At 36.0% G+C, this 26,387-nt stretch overlaps 1 protein-coding gene across 2 annotated transcripts in view; it reads left to right on the top strand.

Annotated features, from left to right (window-relative positions):
- The first annotated feature begins 401 nt into the window (after window positions 1-401).
- Window positions 402-26,387, top strand: part of LOC127871999 (activator of basal transcription 1-like) — a 28,272-nt gene continuing 2,286 nt past the window's right edge. Inside the window, exons 1-2 of one of the 2 annotated variants that reach the window (XM_052415360.1) lie at window positions 402-582; window positions 20,200-20,316. In XM_052415360.1, the coding sequence (XP_052271320.1) occupies window positions 411-582; window positions 20,200-20,316 (289 nt within the window). In that variant the 5' untranslated portion in view covers window positions 402-410. The remainder of the gene's footprint in view (window positions 583-20,199; window positions 20,317-26,387) is intronic. The other variant, XM_052415362.1, reaches the window with a different exon arrangement.

Below are 26,387 nucleotides of genomic sequence, written 5' to 3'. Positions count from 1 at the left end.
GCCATCCATACTCATACAATGAGTGATGTGTTTCATACTTTATCATGTTTATGTAAGCAATCCTCGTATCTCACAAAAATTCAAAATACAACGAAAACAGTCGATTTAATTTTAAATTTACTCGATGTCAATACTATAAGTACTCCTATCAGTATGTCAGTAATGGCATCTTTAAATTTTAACAAGTTTTTAAGTACGTTTTGGGAATTCACAGATCTACATTAAATTATTACTTAAAGAATGTTATCTTGAAAAAGACGAGCTAAAAGACACATTTTAATTTTTCCTCTTTACGAGAAGGCCGCCATCTTGTTTTCTAAAGTAGTTCCAAATCCAATATGCCGGCCGCCTACGTACATCAGAGAGACGGTGTGGTGTAGCCCACTGTCCGATGCGTTCAGATTGACAAAATGGTTGACCATGTGGAAGAAAATCGTGAGGCATCGAAGAAAAAATCTAAGAAGCCCATTGAAAGCGGGATAATCTATCTAAGCAGTATTCCTACGCTTATGAATGTTACCATACTGCGACGTTACTTTGAAGTTTTTGGCGAAGTTGGCCGAATTTTCCTTCAGCCAAATGGTATAATATGCTAGTTTAATTTCGGACAGCTTGGTCAATTCGGACAAATTCTATATTGACAATCCTCTAAAAATAATATGTTATCAAGTTATTCAATCTTATTGTTCCGTGTCAATAAGAGTTTTGTTAAGTTAAGTTGCCACTACAGTTTAACATCCAGATCTTGAAGGGTTTAAGCAGTCCCTGCTTTCCCCCTCTGCCCCCCCCCCCCCCCCCCTCTGCCCCTTGAACTCTGGGAGACATGTTTTTATCAGTTTTTAACTTTAAATCACTTCACCTTATATGATAACTCTATCATACTTTTATCTTTCTCACATTTTAACTTTTGAAGTCTCATTTCACTGGTAAGTGAATCTAAGGTGTCGCAAAATAACGTGTAACGGTAGTCGCAACAATTGTACAGGGTTAACTCTCTACTAAATAGCAACCCCAGCTAATCTCCGATAATCCCACATTTTATCTGGAAAACTGTGAAAAGTCTACACCGCCTGTGGCATTTTGGGGATTAAAATTACATTTGTAGATGAATATTTTTATAATTGGTCTCATTTTAAAGCTAATAAAATTCTCTACAAAATGCATGTTTTACTTTTGTATTTTACCCACTATAACCCAGTTTTATCTGTTAATAAACAATAAATAATATGATAATAGGTGCTACCTAATTTACTGGCAAAAGCTTATTTGATGTTTGATAAAGATAACACAGGTAATATATGTCTGCACATTATCATGCAACAAAACATTCAATTTCTTTACAAAACAATATGTAATTACTAATTTAGCAAAACAATAAAATATAATTTGTTTAAATCTTAAACAAGTTTATGAAGCTATGCTTTTTGTACAGTAACCCCTTGTACTGTTTTCAAACTCTTAAACATGTATTTCATTTTTTGTTTCCATTTTTCAAAACAATGTTAGAATTTTAAAAAATAAAATAAAAATCTCGCGAAACAGTGTTTTATTGATGTTTTCCATATGCAGGGATGCCATTTATGTTTTAGGGCGAGATTATTTCTAAAACGATTTTATTTAACTTAAGCATAAAAAAAGAAAGGTGCCGTACTTCATTATTTTGGTCCCATGTCTAAATCATCGACCTCGTAAATGTATCCCCTGCATATGTAAATAAAAAACTTTTTGTACTTAATTAATGTTAATAAATATATAAATGCTTGCGGGAGTGTTATATCTTGAAAGAAGTGCATAGACCTCATTCACTGCGCAAAATTACACAGACCAGAAATATCACCTTTGGCTTCGGACACAATACTCTTTGCATATCTTCCGCACTGTTAGAGCTTATGTCATGAAATGTGGTAAACTTATTGTATTTTTCTGAATCCTCAGGAATTAACAGTTGGTAAAAACTATCGCTTATGGCATACACAGATTGAACATAACTAGGTTGGTGCTAAGGAGAAAATACTAGTAGCAAAAATTTAGGTTTATGATGAAGACCCACATCATAAGCTTAACGCTAAATATATGAGTGTACCCGTCACTTTATGTGTGAGACAAAAAATAAACAACAACATACTTATTATCACGAATTTACTGTTATCAACAAGAATTGTTTTACCAGTAAAGAATTTTCCATAACAAAATTTAAATAAAATATAATCAAATATTTTTCACCTGAATTTAATTACATTATTTCGTTTATTTTCATTTCATTTAATTCATTTTCATGTTTTGAAAGTAAAGATATTCAGTCATTATGGAATGTGGCATTAAACATATAGACAGCAGCTGCATATTGCATGTGAATGAGGCAGTTTTCACATGAATATGATTATAAAATAACAACCAGATTATTAAACTGCATGTACATCCCAATTGATTAAAGTCAAGTTTTTGTATGTTCAAGCTCATTAACAAAATAACACATTCAGTATGTTCATTTATACCCTTATCTTCTCGCCCTTGTTTCTGTGCACTCAACACATATAGTATTAGACACACTGTTATGAGTTTGCATATATTCGGTAAGTTCCTACCACGCGTTTGTTAGTTAAAAAACACGCTCAGTCATGGCACTAAATGTCAATGAGTTGACTTCATCAAAGATGTAGAACCAAAAAAAATACTCCACTCATCCAGTTCGCCTTCTATGAAGAAATAATAACAAGTAGTCATCAAATAAAATGAATACCGTATCCTACACTTTCGCTTCTTATATGGTCTTCAAAAGTAAGTAATCAGTGGTAATCAGAGACAGTTGACAAGACTAAACTTCTGCTTTTCGCTTATTTGCAATTGTTTCAAAGTGTCAGCATAATGTGCAAAATAATAATGGTAATACACAACATGGTCTCAGGAGTGTCAAATGAATTTTTAGGCAAGGATTATTAATTATAGGTATAAGTTCAAGTGTACAACACACTCTTTTGTAATTAAAATATTGCAAAGTGTGCTACTGGCACTGCATTATGCACATTTATATTTAAGCAAAAATTAACATTCATTTATATAATAAACAAGAAATCTGATACTTAAAAACAACTTAGTAGATATATTGTTTAATGTACAATGTATTACTCAAAATCATCATCACACAATGAGACAACACAATGGTCTCTAAACAGAGTGTGCTTTTTAATTGTGGCATACATTTTATGAATAAATACTAGTAATAGAAATACAGAAACAAACTTCTAGAGCTGCCTGGGAACTATCATTTTTAATATCAACAATTCATTTGACATGCCTGATTGCAAATTGTTAATTTCACTATTTTTCACATTGTTTTCACACCTGATATTTGTTATGCTGTATATTCTTCTTGCTTACAGACATACAGAGTCTCTTCACAATAATTGCAGTTTCTTTACAGTCCACTAACATTGAACATTACAGAGTCACAATTGCTAATGTTTCAGTCCAGGTCTAGAAGAACTAAGTCCCCGTCAAGCTTTATAGGTCCAGAATTGCTTCGTTGTTGAGTACAAAGCACGCAGTCAGTTTTGCTCAGCAGAATGCTGCATGGAATGTGTGAAGTCCAGCATTTGACAATGCAGCTTCTAAAAGAAAATCAAAAAGAATCCATAAAATGTACATATGAATTAGTCTATTTCCAAGGTGTATGTAAGCACAGTTTGATTTTTAGCTCATCTATTTTTTGAAAAAAAATTATGAGCTATTGTCATCACCTTGGCGTCGGCGTCGGCGTCGGCGTCCGGTTAAGTTTTGCGTTTAGGTCCACTTTTCTCAGAAAGTATCAATGCTATTGCATTCAAACTTGGTACACTTACTAACTATCATGAGGGGACTGGGCAGGCAAAGTTAGATAACTCTGGCGTGCATTTTGACTGAATTATGTGCCCTTTTTATACTTAGAAAATTGAAAATTTTGGTTAAGTTTTGCGTTTAGGTCCACTTTTTTCAGAAAGTATCAATGCTATTGCATTCAAACTTGGTACACTTACTTACTATCATGAGGGGACTGGGCACGCAAAGTTAGATAACTCTGGCGTGCATTTTGACAGAATTATGTGCCCTTTTTATACTTAGAAAATTGACAATTTTGGTTAAGTTTTGTGTTAAGGTCCATTTTATTCCTTAAGTATCAAAGCTATTGCTTTCATACTTGCAACACTTACTAACTACCGTAAGGGGACTGTGCAGGCAAAGTTATGTAACTCTGACTGGCATTTGGGCGGAATTATGGGCCCTTTATACTTAGAAAATTGAAAGTTTGGTTAAGTTTTGTGTTTTGGTCCACTTTACCCCTAAAGTATCATAGATATTGCTATCATACTTGGAACACTCGCAAACTATCATAAGGGTACAGTAAAAGGACAAGTTGCATAACTCTGGATGTCATTTTTACGGAATTATGGCCCTTTTTTGACTTAGTAACTTTGAATATATGGTTAAATTTTGTGTTTCGATCCACTTTACTTCTTAAGTATCAAGGCTATTGCTTTCAAACTTCAAATACTTTCATGCTATCATGAGGTTACTGTACCTGGCAAGTTGAATTTTACCTTGACCTTTGAATGACCTTGACTCTCAAGGTCAAATTATTAAATTTCACTAAAATTGCCATAACTTCTTTATTTATGATTAGATTTGATTGATACTTTGACAAAACTACTCTTACCTGACATACCACAATAGACTCCACCCAAACCATCGCCCGTGCCCCCCCCCCCCCCCCCCCCCCACAACCCCCCCCCCCCCCACCCCCTATTTTTTTTTTTTTTTTTTTTTTTTTTTTAAGATCATCTCACAAATGACCACCACACCCTCACACTATACCCCCCCCCACCCCACCCCCCTCCCCAATTTTATTTTAAACGGTTAAAAAACAAAACTATTTATTTTGATTATTTTATGTTTGAAATACCGTCCAACCATCGCACCCAAGAATCCCCCCCCCACCCCCCCCTCCCCCCCACCCGAATCCCCCCCCCCCTATTTTTTTTATTTTTTTTTTAAGATCATCTCACAAATTACCACCACACCCTCACACTATACCCCCCCCCCACCTCACCCCCCCCCCATTTTTAACCAGGTTTTCCGAAGGAAAAAAACTGGTTATTAGATTGGCGAATGCGGGCGGGCTGGCTGGCTGGCGGGCTGGCTGGCGGGCTGGCGGAATAAGCTTGTCCGGGCCATAACTATGTCGTTCATTGTCAGAATTTAAAATCATTTGGCACATTTGTTCATCATCATTGGACGGTGTGTCGCGCGAAATAATTACGTCGATATCTCCAAGGTCAAGGTCACACTTTGAGTTCAAAGGTCAAAAATGGCCATAAATGAGCTTGTCCGAGCCATAACTATGTCGTTCATCGTCAGATTTTAAAATCATTTGGCACATTTGTTCACCATCATTGGACGGTGTGTCGCCCGAAATAATTACGTCGATATCTCCAAGGTCAAGGTCACACTTTGAGTTCAAAGGTCAAAAATGGCAATAAATGAGCTTGTCCTGGCCATAACTATGTCATTCATTGTGAGATTTTAAAATCATTTGGCACATTTGTTCACCATCATGGGACGGTGTGTCCCACGAAAGAATCACGTCAATATCTCCAATGTCAAGGTCGCCACGACTAAAAATAGATTTAAAAAAAAAAAAAACTTACAAAGGGGGTTAATTTTTTTTGGTCATTTCAAAAGTTTAGTTTGAGTTTTCTCCCTTTATCAGATTTTTTTTTCACAATGAAAACCTGGTTTTGTGACAATTATGTCCCTTGTTTTTTATGAAACGGTTAAAAAACACAAATATTTATTTTTATTATTTTATGTTTGAAATACCGTCCAACCATCGCACCCAAGAATCCCCCCCCCCCACCCCCCCCCCACCCCCCACCCCCCCCCCCCCCGCCGATTTTTTTTCCTTTTTTTTGCATTTTTGGAAATAAATGTAATAAATGTCCACACCCCCACACAATGCACCGCTCTTCACTCCACCCCTCCCTCCTTTGTGATTGAAAATGAGAGTCCCTTCACCTTTAAAAAGAAAATAGATGAGCGGTCTGCACCCGCAAGGCGGTGCTCTTGTTTACAGTTTGAAACAGTTTGGTACGAAAATGATCGAGTATGAGTCGGAGATGCAATATTGTTTACAATCACAACGTAACTTAATACATCACAAAGAAAGGGTCTTGAGAATAATCACGTAGAATATACTCAAGAAATAACTCCAAAACTTAATAAAATGATAACTTTTATGTTCCATTAGTTTGACTGAATAATAATGACCTTAAATTTAAAATCGGCGAAATTTTGTATGTGCCGAAAACAGTTCCCATGTTATCAAAGGTAATCTTTAGCAATCTTACATGTATTTAGATTGATGTTTATGTAACCAAACGCAATATTTTAATTGAATAATGACTTACCAATCGAGTGCATTCCATTAATTTATTAAATTTCAACAATGTAAACATCCACCAGAGTATGTCAGTTTCAATTTTTACTTCTTAATGACGTATCGACGAAAGCAGTGACGTCACACAGACATGTAAAGTTGTCGACGAAAGAAACGCGGCAGTTCATGTTGTGAACAAATTAAACTTTTAAACAATTGTTTATTTATGTAAGGGGATAATATTAACTATAGAATATTGGTTTCATTGAAGAAGTTAATTCGAAACTAATCTTATTCGGTTTTGTAAACCGGAAGTACGCAAATAATTTAGACGGGTTATCTTTTTTAAGATTTTGTTAACAACATTTAGCGCAATTTTCAATTTGCAATGCATTATGGGAAACAGGAAGTGTCACACAGGGAGGCAAACAGACGTAATTTTGATCGTAGAAAATCATAATACAATAACATAGAGTACGATTCGCTACTTAATAATTACTGCCATGCCGTATTATTTCATGAGGAATGCATCTACGTGTCATATAGCGTTTGTCGAAGTGCCTATGTGCTCCAGGGCTCTATGATTTACCATCGCGAAAATAAAATAGGTGACGACAGAAATTATTTGACTTGTATCCCTATAAGGTAATGTCTCTTTGTATTTCAGAAAAGTGATACAAATAAACGGTCAACGCCCGCTTCGCGGGCTTTTGCCCGTATTATGGTTTTTCGCTGTTGCGCGTGATTATCAACTTTCATGCACTCGGCGCGTGGCACATGTATTCTTTGTTCCTATTCGCGGGTGACTTAAACTTTATGAATATTAATGAGATGGACGAATCCATTTAGAAAAGTTCACGACCACCATTCATGACTTTGATGCAAATTTTTAAGTTCATCTGAACCGAGGATATAGTCCCCTAAAATGTCGCCAATTTTTTACAAAAAGTACTGATTTCCGAACTATGCATCATATATCATATTGTAGGGAATGTTCTGAAGTTTAATTTGATATAAAAATCTTTTGTCGTAAAACAATAGGAACCCTGCCGCATTTTAAGCTGAACGTAGTAATTTATTCAAATTTACTCCGGTCACGCGGCGACCTCGCTTTTCACCTTTTACCGCCATTTTGATTAACTGATTATGCATCATAAACACGTTTTTCTATCGACGATTTTGAGCATATGTTACCGATAAAAAACATCTTCATGTGGTTCAACTTTATTCTAAATACAAAGGTGAGTTCTAGAAACCTTGATTTTGACTGGATAAATTATTTATTTCAGTGCAAATATGTAATTTCGATGTAAGGACGGGCACCTGCTCGTGCCATCGAATCGTAGGAAAACCAACCCCGTGTTATTGTTATGAAATGCCCTCAAAGGTGTTTTTATCCGTAAATTATATGCATGAAAATATGTTTTCTTAAGTATCTAAACAATCATTGACATGATTAAATCGATAAATTTGCCCCGATGTTGTAGAAATTGTCCAAATGTGCATATCCCCACTGGCCTGTGAGAATGTTTTTGCACGGTAAAAGTTGCATATTAACATGATTTATACATGTACTGATGATGTAGGTCTGACTTTTCTTTCCTTTTTTATGCCCCCCTTCGAAGAAGAGGGGGGTATATTGCTTTGCTCATGTCGGTCGGTCTGTCGGTCCGTCCACTAGGTGGTTGTCAGACGATAACTCAAGAACGCTTGGGCCTAGGATCATGAAACTTCATAGGTAGATTGATCATGACTCGCAGATGACCCCTATTGATTTTGAGGTCACTAGGTCAAAGGTCAAGGTCACGGTGACCCGAAATAGTGAAATGGTTTCCGGATGATAACTCAAGAACACTTAGGCCTAGGATCATGAAACTTGATAGGTAGATTGATCATGACTTGCAGATGACCCCTATAGATTTTCAGGTCACTAGGTCAAAGGTCAAGGTCACAGTGACCCGAAATAGTAAAATGGTTTCCGAATGATAACTGAAGAACGCTTATTCCTAGGATCATGAAACTTGAAAGGTAGATTGATCATGACTCGCAGATGACCCCTATTGATTTTGAGTTCACTAGGTCAAAGGTCAAGGTCACGGTGACCCGAAATAGTGAAATGGTTTCCGGATGATAACTCAAGAACGCTTAGGCCTAGGATCATGAAACTTGATAGGTAGATTGATCATGACTCGCAGATGACCCCTATTGATTTTCAGGTCACTAGGTCAAAGGTCAAGGTCACAGTTACCCGAAATAGTAAAATGGTTTCCGAATGATAACTGAAGAATGCTTATTCCTAGGATCATGAAACTTGATAGGTAGATTGATCAGGACTCGCAGATGACCCCTATAGATTTTGAGGTCACTAGGTCAAAGGTCAAGGTCACAGTGACCCGAAATAGTGAAATGGTTTCCGGATGATAACTCAAGAACGCTTAGGCCTAGGATCATGAAACTTGATAGGTAGATTGATCATGACTCGCAGATGACCCCTATTGATTTTCAGGTCACTAGGTCAAAGGTCAAGGTCACAGTTACCCGAAATAGTAAAATGGTTTCCGAATGATAACTGAAGAATGCTTATTCCTAGGATCATGAAACTTGATAGGTAGATTGATCAGGACTCGCAGATGACCCCTATAGATTTTGAGGTCACTAGGTCAAAGGTCAAGGTCACAGTGACCCGAAATAGTTAAATGGTTTCCGGATGATAACTCAAGAACGCTTAGGCCTAGGATCATGAAACTTGATAGGTAGATTGATCATGACTCGCAGATGACCCCTATTGATTTTCAGGTCACTAGGTCAAAGGTCAAGGTCACGATGACCCGAAATAGTAAAATGGTTTCCGGATGATAACTGAAGAACGCTTATTCCTAGGATCATGAAACTTGATAGGTAGATTGATCATGACTCGCATATGACCCCTATTGATTTTCAGGTCAATAGATCAAAGGTCAAGGTCACGGTGACCCGAAATAGTAAAATGGTGTCCGGATGATAACTCAAGAATGCTTATGGCTAGGATCATGAAACTTCATAGGTACATTGATCATGACTGGCAGATGACCCCTATTGATTTTCAGGTCACTAGGTCAAAGGTCAAGGTCACAGTGACAAAAAACATATTCACACAATGGCTCTCACTACAACGGAGAGCCCATATGGGGGGCATGCATGTTTTACAAACAGCCCTTGTTTCAGTAGATCTTGGAAGTCAATGGCAGACTACCCAGGACCATTCTGTCATGAAAATGGTATAACAACCTCTCTTTTGAAGAAGGCAGAAACCTTGTAGCCTATAAACAGGCTGAAGAATGGACTCATTCTTGAAATAAATACTTTTCTAGAAAAAAAAGGGGGAAATTTCAACTGTGTTGTTCAATGTACTGTGTCATCTTAACCCTGCATTCAAAGCATCAACAGCAAAATATGTCAAAACCAAAGTTTCAAGAACATGTGACCAGAAAAAAAACTTGTCAATTAAAAAAAAAGTGCCTGGTGAAAAAAATGTGAAAGACTTGATGAATCTAAATGCAGAATTTTAAATTGTAATGCATATGTTGCAATTGCATACCAGGATGCTTGGTATCCTGGTATGGTTTTTTTAAGTTAAAGATAAAGAAAACTTTGTGGTTAAATTCATGACTACCACCAGAAAAACTTGGCCAGTACAAATGGCCTCTACGAGAAGACATTCAGACGGTTCAGAAACAATTCCTAATTTCTTCTGGATTTGTGCCCGACTGTTTGAATTTTGAATGGTTATGGAATGTGAAAGAGGCACCAACAAAAGACAAAATATATATAACATATATAAGAAATATTCATAGATTTATTTCAAGGATTAGAAAGTTATAGAATGTGTGCATGTCCCCGTCCCAAGACGATGAAAAGACATTCCGCCCCCCCTCCCCCCAAAACACCTTTGAAAATTTGATTAGAGAGTTAAGACTGTGATAATTATTTGCTATAGATCATAAATAAGTTAAAATTGCTTTTAAAAACAGGTATCCATTTTAAGTAATTCCAATATTGCTTTTGAGTGAATAAATTTGTTAATTGTAGATATTTTAGCCTGATGCTTTTCGAAAAAAAGATAATGTCTCTAATAAAATTATGTCTCTAATAAAATTATGTATATACTTCCTAAATGTGTTGATCATTACCATGTGTGTATTAATAACTAAAAGTGTTTATAATACTTTAATGAATAGAGTATACATTGATCTACAAATGTTCCAAATTTCATGAAGATATCTCTTAAAATAAAAAAGTTATGGCAATTTTACTATGTAAAAATGTATGATCTTGAATTTCCGGTGCTGCGAATGTCGCGCTTCTTTGTTCACTTTATATAGGGAGAAAATTCAGAATTTGCGCGCAATATTCAAATTTCCATAATTTTTTATTTTTTAAGATATTTTAAAAAGAAAAACTGTTCTGAAAAGCTCTTAAAGAGCTCTTTTTAAATATGCAATTGCCTTTAAAAACAGATGTTGATGAAAAATTAGCTAGGTTGCTATTCTAAAAGCCAGGATCAACTATTAATATTAGTTTTGCTAATTGAATTGCTAGTTCTTTTTGAATGCTCTGAGCTTTTATGAGTACATATGTACAGCTCAGAGTTCTTCTTTGTAACCCATTTTTTAATGTAAAAAAATTATGTCTCACGTACGTATGTCTATAAAATTGAGTTCAATCAACCTAATACATTGTTACAACCACAATACCTGTTGCAATCGACATCAATTTGCATTTATTACACTGCACAAATTGTTTTCACTGTAGTATCTGACGATGTCTTGTAGTAGCAGTTAAAATTGTATTGCGCATAGCAGTGTAGTTTGAATTAGGACAAATTCTTATTACTGTATTCTCGCTGCGATCGGATAAGTGGCAGAGTCCGTGCTTTTAGATACGGCATTGTATAAATAAACAGTTATTGCGCTGTACATGTATACTAATTGAACTGAAAATCCGGAAAAAATCTGGATGAAGTGTCGGGTGTTCTTACATGCTTAGCAAGTCTACCGATCTGTTATGTACTATGCGGTGCATTGACAAAGGGATTAACACGTGCGAAAGTCTTTGATAAGGCAGGGGTTTTTATCTGATTTTGGGGAATGGGCCTGGCCTTTTTTAAGGGGAAAAAAAATCGCGCGAAATACCGGATTTTTGGGGAAAAATCGCGCGAAACGCCGGATTTTGGGGGAAATAAGAAAAGTCTTAAATAATCTATTCAACATATTTTGCTGTTTTTAACACAAATTCAAGGCAACAGATAATCTAATTATGCAATATGTTATATTTTCTACACTGGATCAGGTTAATTTATGTATTAAATAAAAAAAAAAAAAAATTTTTTTTTTTTTTTTAGGGGAAAAAAATGAACTCTGGGGGAAAATTCACCTGCTGAGGGGAACAAAAAAAAACACGGGGAAAGGGCCGATTTTCGGCGGGTCCCAAAGAAGGAAAAAAAGCCCTGTAAGGCAATAGACCATTTCAGAGCTGATGAGGATACTGATTATCAAGGGGTAGATAAAGCTATTACTGAAAGGGGTTGCCTAGAGATAAGGCTGTAGTATGGAATACTTAATAAATATTTAATTTTTTCATGCTATACAATTTAGTACTTAATTAATTAACGGAATGAAATAAATATTAGCATAAACGTATATGTCTACTTATGTACATATTGTAAAGCTTGATACTGTGTGTGATTATGAAATAAATATTAAAATAAAAGTGTATAGATGTATGTCTCCTAGTGTACATACTGTAAAGCTTTGATAATGTGTGTAAATATGGAAATACATATTAAAATAAAAGCATATAGAACCCGTCCCTTGCAGTTGTCTATCCCTATGGTCGTTCGTTAGTGGGAGACAGTTGACTGAGAGAGACGTTTAAGAGTGTTGAGTGCTTAAGGCTGTCTGTATTAAAGACTTTGTTGACTAAAGAGATGGGTGAAAGTGTGTTATGCGTTAGGGAAGGTTGCGTTTTAAAGAATTGTTCTGTATGTGAGTTTGATCTTTGTCAGTGTTGTTCGAGGTGCTGTGCAAAATGCGGATGTGTTTGTGTAATAGGTGTTTGGAAGAGATTTTTCATTTGATTGTTGTCACTGATTAAAATGTTATGATAAACAGACAAGAATAACAAGCGAATAATATATATTTATACTCGCATTTCCCCAGGAATTTCGTCAGGCACTGCGGCAGGCGGTTGGTGTCTATTTCTTTATATACTTTCTAAATGTTATATATCAAAATCCACACTACTTTGGAGCTACCAAATCACAACATTTCTTTTAATATTTATGTATTTGTCCTCAGTTCATTTCATTCAAGTCATATATTATAATATTAAATAACAACCAAAATAACAGAAAGCAAAAAAGATATTGAAAAACATTATGTGACCCATGAAAAATCTTGCTTCCAACTACTGGTTGTTTATTAGATTGTATTCTGTCATGCACAAAGACTAAAGAAAAGTGTTTTGCAGGTATATAGCGAATTTCGTAAATATGAAAGAAACTATATATCTATTGGATCTGAATATATTAAATATTGGTACTGTTAAGCTATAGTCGCCGTTAAGAAAATAATGTGAACACATTTTTTAAAGTCTCTATAACGCTCAAAATCAACGAAAATTTCGTTAAGTATTTCGTAAAATAAAGTTAACACCTTAACAATCAGTGTTCCTTAGAGCAATATCCAAAATTTCAACGCTAGATGTGATATGATTACATAGATTTTTGTAGATACAAAATGCTCGTGTTTATTTATTTGTGGCCGCAATTAATTCCCGCGAATATATCTATTCATACGACACACGAACACCATTTTAGTGTCCATGTGTCGTATGAATAGATATGCAAAACAATAATGAAAACGAGCATTTTGTATCTACAAACATCTATTTTACCAGTCCACATCTGGCGTTGAAATTTCGGCAATTGCCATAAAGAACACTGATTTTTAATTGGTTAAGTTTATTTTACGAACAATTGAATGAAATGTTTTATTATTTTGAGTAGTAATGTAACTGTAAATGGTCGAGAGCAATCAAATAAGAATTTTGATTCCAATTAATTGTATTTATAACTTAAATTACGCACTACGCAACACACATCAGTTACGGTTTGTTTTTGAAGCAAGTTCTTTACACTTTTTGTTTTCAGCAATAGTCGTAAACAATTAGAATATTTAAAAGATCGCTGTGGCGTAGTGGATATGGTGTCCGCCTAGAGATCGGGAGGTCACGGGTTCGAACCCACTAGGAGCGTTCCTTTGATCTCCCCCAAAAGACACCAAGTACTGGTTCTAGTCCAAGGAAACGGACTCGAGAGCGTTTATATAAGCCTACGGCTTTCGATGCAATCCAGCTACATGTACAATAAATAGGTTTAAACTAATTAAAATAAAACAAACAAACAATTTGAGCATATCTTTAATTGCTCTTACTCCACATGTACCGGTAATAATAGATCATTATTGGCCATTATTAGGGGACAAACACCATAATTGATCCCCATGAACGACCCGTAAATCGTTCATATATGTTGTCTCAGCCCCTTATGCACATACCGCTGATAAGAGCGTGCATGTTTTGATTGAACATTGGCCGAATGCAGACTGCAAGCGCTTGTGAGAATTTTAAGTGCATCCATTTTAGCCCGCTGGGCTAAAATCGCCTGGGGAAATCATTATTCTTATAATCCATGCATTACACTTTTGTTATTTTCTATTTTGTATATGGCTAAAAGCAATTGTATGCTTTAGAGCTAATACATGTTGCTGCTGTAGATGTTGTATTATAATTCCCTTACGGCAGATCTGACCGCTATTTATATACAATTAACATAAGTATTAATTAAAATTTGAACAAATTATATATACAATTTCTGTCCATTTAAAACAAATATTTAATATTTGAAAATAACCTTTCTTAAAAACATAAATTGTATGTTCGGAGAAAAGCATAGGTAAACCGTTTATTGGTACATGTTATTGTAAACACACCGCGTGCGTTCCTTTAATTTTTCTTTTGGTTAATAAAAACTGTTCCATATGCAAACAAGTTGACATTTTACACTTATTTCATGGATGCGCGGTGAACAGTCAAAACTGTTTCCCAAGGTATCAGGGATGACTTTGGTACTGTTGCCCGAGGCCGTTAGGCCGAGGGCAACAGTTCCAAATGTCAGCCCTATAGTACCGAGGGACAACAGTTTTGACTGTTCACCAAGCATCCATGAAATAAGTGTTTTATTACCTGATCAAATTTCCAATATAGAAATAACAGCAAACTAAATTTTAATTTACACACAACAGTAATCGATAAAATAAATAATTTTGACTGTTTATCTGTAAAATGACGTCATTTTTTCGACGAAATTACGTCATTATTCCAGCGGGCAACAGTTCAAACTGTTGACCGGTCAACAGTTCGATATTCACCGGTAACAGTTTAAAACATTGCAAATTTCTTTTTCGACGAGGAAATAGCAAAAAATAATTAATTATCATTTATATAAGATATCAGGTAATAATTACATTTACGGTTGACGTGTTTGAAACTTTGATTAAAATCTTTCTTCTGCGAGCACACTATATCATGTAAGTTATCTTAATCTGCTCATTATAGATATATTGACGATCTATTTGTGTTAATTCATGTCAGAAAATAGTTTATGTTGCTAATTTTACCAATAAATGAGCGCCAGGATTTTAGGCGGTGATTTTGCTATGGTAAATCGCGAAACCAGTTGCAACTCCCAGGACCCGGAGGGTCAATAGCTGGGAGTTGGATTATTGCAACTAATTGAATTGCGTTAAAAAGATTGTCAAAACACTTATAATGGATCAAACAAATTAAAGTTATTTAAAATTGATAAATAACTAATAATTTTATTGTAACTTTGTGTTAATGTCGAGTTTTATACTGGTTCGAAACTGGGTCATGCTGGGTCAAAAACTAGGTCACTAGGTAAAAAAAAGAAAAACCTTGTGAACACTGTAGATGTCACATTATATGCCCAATCTTCATGTAACTTTGTCAAAATGTTTGTCTAAATGATATGTTGGTTAAGTTCAAAAATGGTTCCGGTCTGTTGAAAAACATGGCCGCCAGGGGGCGGGGCAGTATTCCTTATATGGCTATAGGGAAACCTTGTGAACACTCTAGAAGTCATAATTTTTGCCCAATCATCATTAAACCTGGTCAAAACATTGGTTACATTGATATCTCGGTCGAGTTCGAAAATGGTCCAGATCGGTGAAAAAAAACATGACCGCCAGGGGGCGGGGCAGTTTTCTCTATATGTATATAATGAAAACATGTGAACACTCTAGAAGTCACATTTTTGGTCCAATCTTCATGAAATTTAATCAGAACATTTGTCTTATTGATATCTTGGATGAGTTCGAAAATGGTTACGTTTGCTTGAAAAACATGGCTGCCAAGGGGCGGGGCATTTTTCCTTATATGGCTTTAGTAAAATCTTGTTAACACTCTAGAGGCCACATTTCTAGTCCGATCTTCATGAAACTTGGTCAGAAGATTCATCCCAGTTATATCTTGGACGAGTTCAAAAATGATGCCGGTTGGTTGAAAAACATGGCCACCAAGGGGGCGGGGCAATTTTCCTTATATGGCTATAGTAAAACCTTGTTAACACTCTAGAGGTCACATTTATTTTCCGATCATCATGAAACTTGGTCAGAAGATTTGTCCCAATGATATCTTGGATGAGTTTGAAAATGGTTTTGATTGCTTTAAAAAACATGGCCACCAGGGGCGGGGCATTTTTCCTTATATGGCTTTATATGGCTTTAGTAAAACCTTGTTTACGCTCTAGAGGCCACATTTATTGTCCAATCTTCATGAAATTTGGTCAGAAGATTGGTCTCAATGATATCTTGGATGAGTTCGAAAATAATTATGTTTGTTTGAAAAACATGGCTTCCAAGGGGCGGGGCATTTTTGCTTATATGGCAATAGTAAAACCTTGTTAACACTAGGGATGGCAAAATTATTCGAATAATCCAATATTCGGTTGAATGGTCAGCATTCGAATAATAAAAATGATATTCGCATATTCGCATTTTTTTCCAAACGTAATATCACCAATATTTAATGACCTGCGAACCGCTTACTAAAAAGCAACCGAAATCACTTGGGAGTAACATGTTTGACGTGACGTTCTTCGTGTCAAACTGATAACGCGGCCCGTATCAGTGTTGATTGCGCAATGCAATATACACGCTCTAAGATAGGCCCCGACTGTTGTTTGCCAATTGGGTGCCAATTAACAGTTTCAATTGACTGGCGAATAATAATTAAGTTTTGTGATCACAGTACATGTATGTACAGCCATTAAAATGTGTGAATTACTCAAATCGCGCAATGCAATATACTTACTATAAGTAAGGGCCCGAACTGTTGTTTGTCAATTAGGTACCAATTAAGGGCTTCAATTTATTTGCGAATAATAATTTAGTTTTTGTGATCACAGTTTGAACAGACATTTAAATATGTGAATTACTCAAAAGTAATAGATGATATGAATTAAACAATCATCAAGGAATCATAATTCAAATCTGAAAATGCCACCAGCCCCTTCTGCAGTATGGACTACTTTACATGGTCTGTGGATAAGAAGACCGCAACGTGTAATGTGTGTAAACTTAGTTTTACATATGCGCGGTCTGCTACAAATCTGTGGAATCATTAAAAAATCAAATTCTATGACATGATGTTTTTCATTCTATTTGTGCGCGATCACAGTATCGGTCATAGTATTAGTCGACAGCGATACAATTATTTGATAGCAACGTTAATTAACAGCCTCGTATTTAGCAAACGGATATAACTTACAAACCAATGGAAATTAACACATAACAAGGTTAAATCAATTCAGCCGTTTTATGCGAATATTCGATTGAATGAATTTGCGAACATTCGAATACCGATATTGGTATTCGATGCCATCCCTAGTTAACACTCTAGAGGCCACATTTTCTTTCTAATCTTCATGAAACTTGGTCAGAAGATTTGTCCCAATAATATCTTATCTCAGGTGAGCGACTTTGGGCCTTTCAGGCCCTCTTTTTTTTAATTCTTAATTAATAATCACTATTTAACAGCATTATTATGTCCCCCTTCAAAGGGGTATATTGTTTTGCACATGTTGGTCGGTCCGTCCACCGAATGGTTTCCGGATGATAACTCAAGAACGCTTACGCCTAGGATCATGAAACTTCATAGGTACATTGATCATAACTCGCAGATGACCCCTATTGATTTTCAGGTCACTAGGTCAAAGGTCAAGGTCACGGTGACTCAAACCAGTAAAATGGTTTCCGGATGATAACTCAAGAACGCTTAATTGGTACATCGATCATGACTCGCAGATGACCCCTATTGATTTTCAGTTCACTTGGTCAAAGGTCAAGGTCAATGTGACTCAAACCAGTAAAAAGGTTTCCAGATGATAACTTAAGAACGCTTACGCCTAGGATCATGAAACTTAATAGGTACATTGATCATGACTCGCAGATGACCCCTGTTGATTTTCAGGTCACTAGGTCAAAAGTCAAGGTCACGGTGACTTGACACAGTAAAATGGTTTCCGGATGATGACTCAAAAATGCTTACGCCTAGGATCATGAAACTTCATAGGTACATTGATCATGACTAGCAGATGACCCCTATTGATTTTCAGGTCACTAGGTCAAAGGTCAAGGTCACAGTGACAAAAACATATTCACACAATGGCTGCCACTACAACTGACAGTCCATATGGGGGGCTTGCATGTTTTACAAACAGCCCTTGTTTCATAATCACTTTGGGAAGGGTTAATTTATTTCTTTCTCTAAACAGGGAAAATTTGGCTTCAAATTGGGAAAAAAATATCAAAGCTTTGGATTGGGAATGGTAGGTCAAGTCATAACAACTTCAAAAATATGTTTAATGAAAGACAGATTACTTTTGAAATTACGCATGTAAGGCCAAAAAAATAATAGGTCCTTTTCTGGTCGCCCGACCGTGTCTCCCGAATCGGCGCTGACCCTCTTACTTTGTATTGGGGTCACCAAAAAAAAAAATAAATAAATAAAAATTTTACAATAACTGTTAATGTCAAAGATCAAAACTTATCACAACAACCTTTGCAAGTTAGAACAGAATAAAGGACATGATTTTAATTAAGATGAAAAGTTTGCATAGTTTTTTGCTCTACAATTTTTTTATCCAAATTAAAGATTTTGGACTGAGTTGTCTCCCATGCACTAAGACATTTTTATTCAAATTCCAAAATTAAAGCTCATGCTCTCCACGAGGCAAAATGATGTGATATTGTACATGAGGTCTAATTTTTGTATGCATTTAATCAGTACAAATAAGTTACAGGAAAAACACAAGGAGTGTTTATTTGTGGCTAGAATTCCTCATCTTTTGTGAACAATTAATTTTTAGCGAGGCTGTTTTCGGAGAAAACCTGAGTTATTGTCATAGCCAGCTCGTCCGCCGTCTGCCGTAGGGGTCGTGCTAAAACCTTAACATTGCCTCTAAAATCAAAGTGCTTCCACCTACAACTTTGAAACTTCATATGTAGAAGCACCTTGATGAGTTCCACACCCATTTTGGGTCACTAGGTCAAAGGTCAAGGTCACTGTGACCTCTAAAAAAAAATAAAAAAAATTGACAGGCTTTCGCAGCAGAGCGTGGCACCCGTTATGCGGTGCTCTTGTTGTTTTTTTAAGCCTTTTTATTTAAGCTTGATTGCATAGAAAGCCAAAGGCTTATTTGTAACGCTCTTGGGTCCGTTTTCTGGGTGTCTATGGGGGAGATCTAAAGAACGCTCCCACAATGGGGATCAAACCCGTGACCTCCTGATTGCTAGGCAGACACCATATCCACTATACCACAGCGACCAATTAAAATTGACAATTCTTTTCAGATAACAGATTTTGCTTTACCATTCATATACATGTACATACATGAATGACCTGACAAGTTATATTGCGCGTCGTATATATCTCTGGGTCAAAGGTTAAGGATAAGAAATCATTGGTGACTTTCCCAATTTTTGCCTCAAAAAATTCTTTATTGGCTACAATTGGGCGTACATGTATCTTTGTGATAATGGCATCCTCACTCTATATAAGAAGAACGGTTGACACATCTGTATTTAATAAAGGAAATCTTATATTCATACATGCATCTAAAACTGCGCATGGAACATGAGGTTGTTATTGACTTGTCAAACAAAAATATTTCATGCCCTCTTGTAGGAAATACATGCCTTAAGAAGCAAGAAATGTACATAATACAATTTGTCTGTACAACTCTAGAACAATAAATATACTTAACGGTCTCTTTCTTTGTTTGATGATATTTGTGTGCCATGATGATTATTATCCCTCGCGATAGGCGGAGAGATATTGTTTTGGCGTTGTCCGTCCGTCCGGCACTTTTGTGTCCGGAGCCATATCTTCGAAGTGCTTTGGCGGATTTCATTGAAACTTGGTATGAGTATATATATGGATAAGAGGATGATGCACGCCAAATGGCATTGTACACCATTTGTTAATAACAGAGTTATAGCCCTTTGTATTTAAAAAAATGATTTTTAGCTGAGCGTCAAATATAACACTTTTGTGTCCAGAAGCATATTGGCGGGGGATATCAATTCAATGAATTTGCTTGTTTTGTGATGTTTTTGAACAAATATTACATTTGTCTCCATTTAATTTGTCTATTTACAAACTATTTCCAGTAAAAGCCAAGAGCAGGGGCAAGAGAGGAAGGGTTTTCTCCGAAGGCTGGGTGGAATTCAAAAACAAGAAGATAGCAAAGTCAGTTGCGGCTTCACTGAACTGCATGCCTATTGGGGGTAAACATATTCAAATATTTTATTATTGTAGAATTTAGGGATGGCAAAATTATTCGAATAATCGAATATTCGTTTGAATGGTCAGCATTTGAATAATAAAAATGATATTCCCATATTCGCATTTTTTTCCAAACGTAATTTCACCAATATTTAATGACCTGCGAACCGCTTACTAAAAAGCAACCGAAATCACTTGGGAGTAACATGTTTGAAGTGACGTTCTTCGTGTCAAACTGATAACGCGGCCCGTATCAGTGTTGATTGCGCAATGTAATATACACGCTCTAAGAAAGGCCCCGACTGTTGTTTGCCAATTGGGTGCCAAATAATGGTTTCAATTGACTGGCGAATAATAATTAAGTTTTGTAATCACAGTATGTACAGCCATTAAAATGTGTGAATTACTCAAATCGCGCAATGCAATATACTTACTATAAGAAAGGGCCCGAACTGTTGTTTGTCAATAAGGTACCAATTAAGGGCGTCAATTTACTTGCGAATAATAGTTTAGTTTTTGTGATCACAGTTTGAACAGACATTTAAATATGTGAATTACTCAAAAGTAACAGATGATATAAATTAAACAATCATCAAGGAATCATAATTCAAATCTGAAAATGCCACCAGCCCCTTCTGCAGTATGGAATACTTTACACGGTGTTTGGATAAGAAAATAAAATTCTATGAAACGATGTTTTTCATTCTATTTGTGCCCGATCACAGTATCGGTCATAGTATTAGTCGACAGCGATACAATTATTCGATAGCAACGTTAATAAACAGCCTCGTATTTGGCCAACGGATGTAAATCACAAACCAATGGAAATTTACACAAAACAAGGTAAAATCAATCCAGCCGTTTTATGCGAATATTCGAATATTCGATTGAATGAATTTGCGAACATTCGAATACCGATATTGGTATTCGATGCCATCCCTAGTAGAATTATTTATTTTCATATTTCAATCATGTCTAATATAAGACTTCCAACTTTGGACTGTAACATTCATAGGACATTTCATTTTGATTTCATGGTTAAGAAGATGACCAAGCATATCAAAAAGTCCAATATTAAATCAGTATCGGGACGACTGAAGTATTATATTGAGACATTGCTTATAAAGTTAACAGAATTCAGATAAACTAATTGGGAATAGCCACATTTCTTCTTTTGAGACCAGAGTGCAACGAGCTCATTATGGAGAGCTATTGTGATAGCCCTTTGTCTGTCATGCAATGTCAGTCATTCGTTGTCAACATTTACCTAGAGACGGTAAGAGACCACATTTACATGTATTGTCAAATCTACATGAGAGTCTCTTAGAACATGTTTCCCAATTACATCTTGGACAAGTTCAAATATGGTGGTTCCGGTTGGTTGGAAAACATGGCCTCCAGGGTGGCTGGGCATTTTTGCATTATATGGCTATACATGTAGTAAAACCTTGTTTACACTCTATGAGGTCACATTATAAGTCCCATGGGTGAAAGTTTTCCGGGTTAAACTGGAATTCCAGTTTTTGGATCCTCGCAGAGGCCATTTTTCCAAATCGCTTAAATATGTTGAGAAATTTTTTTGGGGGGAGGGGTAGGGGTAGGCAGCCTATAGATAGCAGGCGTTAGTTTCAGTAACTCAATAAAACTGCCCGCAATCTATTCTTATAAACCAGATCTGTGCTTTGTTAAGTTTACAGCTGTAGGACTGCGAGAAGTCTCCTCCAATAACCACACTGCCAGAATTGGAATTACCATTAAACTATAAATAGAATTTTGAAAATTTAATGCCATAATTTTTAAAGCAATACATTCTTATAAATATAATGGAGAAAATAAGAAGATGGTCTTTTAATGTCGCATGAGAAGTACTTTTACCTTACTAAAAATGGTTTCTAACTGGTTAAATTTCTGGAGCTTCGGGGGCTATGCCCTCCCCCCTCCCCCCCCCCATGGCCCCCTGCACATGGGAGCCCCCTGGACCCCCAGCAAACATTTCCAGTTTTCAGACATTTTCAACTTTCACCCATGTAGTCCAATCTTCATGAAAATTGGTCAGAACATTTGTTCTAATGATATCTAGGCTGAGGTCGAAAATGATTCGGGTCTGTTGAAAACATGACTGCCTGGGGGCAGGGCATTTTTAACCAGGTTTTCCAAAAGAAAAAACTGGTTAACCAGGTTTTCCGAAGGAAAAAAACTGGTTATTAGATTGGCGAATGTCGGCAGTCAGGCGGGCGGGCTGGCGGGCGGAACAAGCTTGTCCGGGCCATAACTTTGTCATTCCCTTGTTATTAGACTGGTGGATGTCGGCGGGCTGGCTGAACAAGCTTGTCCGGGCCATAACTTTGTCATTCATTGTGAGATTTTAAAATCATTTGGCACATTTTTTCACCATCATGGGACGGTGTGTGGCATGAAAGAATTACATCAATATCTCCAAGGTCAAGGTCGCCACAACTAAAAATATATTTATTTTGATTCAAAGGGGGCTAATTATAAATAATCAGTTCAGTTTGAGTTGTCTCCCTTTATCAGACTTTTTTCACATTGAAAACCTGGTTTTGTGACAATTTTTATGCTGCCCCAAAATTTATTTTGGGAGGAGCATATAGTCGCCACTTCCTCTATCCGTGTGTGTCTGTCTGTCTGTGCACAATTTTGTCCGGGCTATTTCTCAGCAACTAATGACCGGAATTCAATGAAACTTTATGGGAAGCTTCACTACCAAGAGGAGATGTGCATATTATCAGCGGGTTCTGGTCGGATGATTTATTCCCATTATTATTATACCATTCGAATGAAATATTTTCAATGAGGAATAAATTAATAACATTGTAATAAGAGATTTATAAATTATCATTTCAAAAAAGTAATTATAAATGTAAGGGCAAGGCGGAGCCTCAGATTGTGACTCTAAATATCAGCTAGGCCTAGTTTGAAAATGGTCATGGTTTGTTGAAAAACATGGCGACCAGGGGGCAGGCTATTTTTCCTCATATGGCTTTAGTGAAACATTGTTAACACTGGAATTCACATTTCTAGTGCAATCTAAATGAAAATTAGTCGAAACGGATTTTCTAATTACTTGTCTCTTGAGTTAGAAAATTCATTGGGTTTGTTGAAAACATGTGAACAGTCTAGAAGACACATTTTTTTGTCCAATCTTCATAAAATTTTGTCAGAACATTTGTTTTCTAGATATGATGATTGAGTTTGAAAATGGTTTGATCTGTCAAGAAACATGGCCGCCAGATGGGGGGGGTCCTTTTCCGTAAAGTTACAGGTATATAATTAAAAATGCTTGTGAGCACTATAGAAGTCACATTTTGTGCCCAATCATCATGAAATTTGGTCAACACATTACTTTTATGGTTATCTCTGAGGAGGTCCAAAATGGTTGTGATCAGTGAAAAAACATGGCCACCAGGGGTGGGGTAGTTTTCTCTATATGTATAAGGTGAAAACATGTGAAAAGTCTAGAAGACACATTTTTTGCCTATCATCTTCATGAAATTTGGTCAGAACATTAGTTTCCTACATACGGCAATTGAGTTAAAAAATTGTTTTGATCCACATGACAGCCAGGTGGTGGGGGCATTTTTCTTATATTTATATAGTACTAAAAGTTACATTGTTTGGCCAATCATCATGAAACTTGGTCAAAACATTGGTTTTATTGATACATGTATGCCGGATATGTTTGAAAATTGTCGTGATCAGTGGAAAAACATGGCCACCAGGGGGTGGGGCAGTTTTCTCTATATGTACATGTATGTACATAATTATAATAAGAATTTTCCTTATAAATATTTTTTTTAATAAATATGGGTATAAAAAACATGCCGCCAGGTTGGGTGGGGTAATTTTCTATATAGGCCTACTGTGAATACTTTGGAACACCTTATTATGCCCCCGGATCGATACATGTAGATCGGGGGTATATTGTTTTTGTCCTGTCTGTCTGTCTGTCATTCTGTCCTTAAACTTTAAACTTGGTTAAAGTTTGATAACTTTTGCAATATTGAACATACCAACTTGATATTTACCATGCATGTGTATCTCATGTAGCTGCTCATTTTGAGTGGCGAAAATTCACGGTCAAGGTCATCCTTCAAGGTCAAAGGTCAAATATCATTGTATTTTTCTTTCCTATAACTTTAACCTTCGTTAAAGTTTTATCATAACTTTTTAAATATTGAACACAGCAACTTCATATTTGGCATGCATGTGTATCTTGTGGAGCTGCACATTTTAAGTGGTGAAATGTCAAGGTCATCCTTCAAGGTCAAAGGTCAAAATTTAGAAAAAATTCATTTCTCCATTCAATCTCTTACTTACTTCTCGTGCAGCTGCATATTTTAAGTGGTGTAAGGTCAAGGTCAAAGGTCAAATATCATTGTATTTTTCTTTCCTATAACTTTAACCTTTGTTAAAGTTTTATCATAACTTTTTAGGCCCCCGGATTGAAAGAACGGGGGCATAATGTTTTTGGTCTGTCTGTCTGTCTGTCTGTCTGTCTGTCTGTCTGTCTGTCTGTCTGTCTGTCTGTCTGTCTTCAGTCATCATTCAAGGTCAAAGGTCAAATATATGGCTTTAAAGCGGCGCATTGGGAGGCATTGTGTTTCTGACAATCACATCTCTTGTTTTTGAAGTCAGTATTGTCATACCAATAATTTGAAATATTTGCTGAAGAGTTTTCATCTTTGTCTCTCAGGTGAGCAACCCAGGACCCTTTAGGGCCTCTTGTATTAATAAATTATCAGTTGTAATAAAATGTTGCTTTAATGGTTTCTTTTTGACTTGTTTAAAGTTTACCATAATGACTCTAATTTTCGTACATCCCAGTTTTAAGCAAAAATAATTATTTTTCTTGATTCTTACCTTTCAGACATGCAGCTTCTTGTCCATAATTAATTTCAGAAACTCTTAATTTCCGGACAGTATTTTTTGCAATGCTATTTTTACGAGACTTCTGTCCTGTTGCTTTTATCTGGTGACACTTTGATCAGGCATTTTTACAACCAGATTAAGGTCAAAAGACCTTGAAGATGAATGCCTTATAGCCATTGACCATTACATTTGCATTATTGGGTAATAACTATAGATGTATTCTGGTAATGGACTATTGTGTCACCCATAAGTTTTAAGTTAAATACATATTAAAGTAATTTACATTAAACTTCGAGCTATTTTACAAGCACATGCTATTATTTGTTGAAAAAATTGACACTTTTCACAATGCAAACCCGTATCCGATCGTCAATTCAATATTTTTATATTGAGAGTATCTCAAAATTTTCGAAGACCTGTAAATTTTTTGACACATGTATTTTTATGCCCCCAGAACATAGGTTCTCATGGGGTCATATTAAAATCGCAATGTCCGTCAGTCAGTTAGTCCGTCCGGATTAGTTTCCGCTCAATAAGTCAAGCAATTGTCATCAGATCTTCTTCAAACTTCATCAAAATGTGTAAGGCAATAACATCTAGGTCAAGTTCGATAATCGGCCAAATTGACCAACACACTTCTGAGTTATGGCCCTTGATTCATCGTAAAATTAGTTTTTTTCTCGTTTCCGCTCAATAACTCGAGCAATTGTCATCAGATCTTCACCAAACTTCATAACAATGTGTAAGGCAATAACATCTAGGTCAAGTTCAATAATGGGCCAAATAGATTCAGACACTCATGAGTCACGGCCCTTGAATCATCGAAAAATTGTGTTTTTTCTCGTTTCCGCTCAATTACTCAAGCAAATGTCATAGGATCTTTGCCATACTTCATTATAATGTGTAAGGTCATAAGATCTAGGTCAAGTTTGATAATCAGCCAAATTGACCCAAACACTCCTGAGTCACGGCCCTTGAATCATAAAAAATTGAGTTTTTTCTCGTTTCCGCTCAATAACTCCACCAATTGTCATCGGATCTTCACCAGACTTCATAAAAATTTGTAAGGCAATAAAATCTAGGTTAAGTTTGATAATCGGCCAAATTTACCCAGGCACTTTTGAGTTACGGCCCTTGAATCATCAAAAAATTGTGTTTCCGCTCGAAACATGCTCATAACTTA

Source organism: Dreissena polymorpha, chromosome 3 (genome assembly GCF_020536995.1).
Source record: "Dreissena polymorpha isolate Duluth1 chromosome 3, UMN_Dpol_1.0, whole genome shotgun sequence".
Taxonomy (NCBI): Eukaryota; Metazoa; Mollusca; class Bivalvia; order Myida; family Dreissenidae; genus Dreissena; species Dreissena polymorpha.
This window is presented reverse-complemented; position numbering and strand designations above follow the sequence as displayed.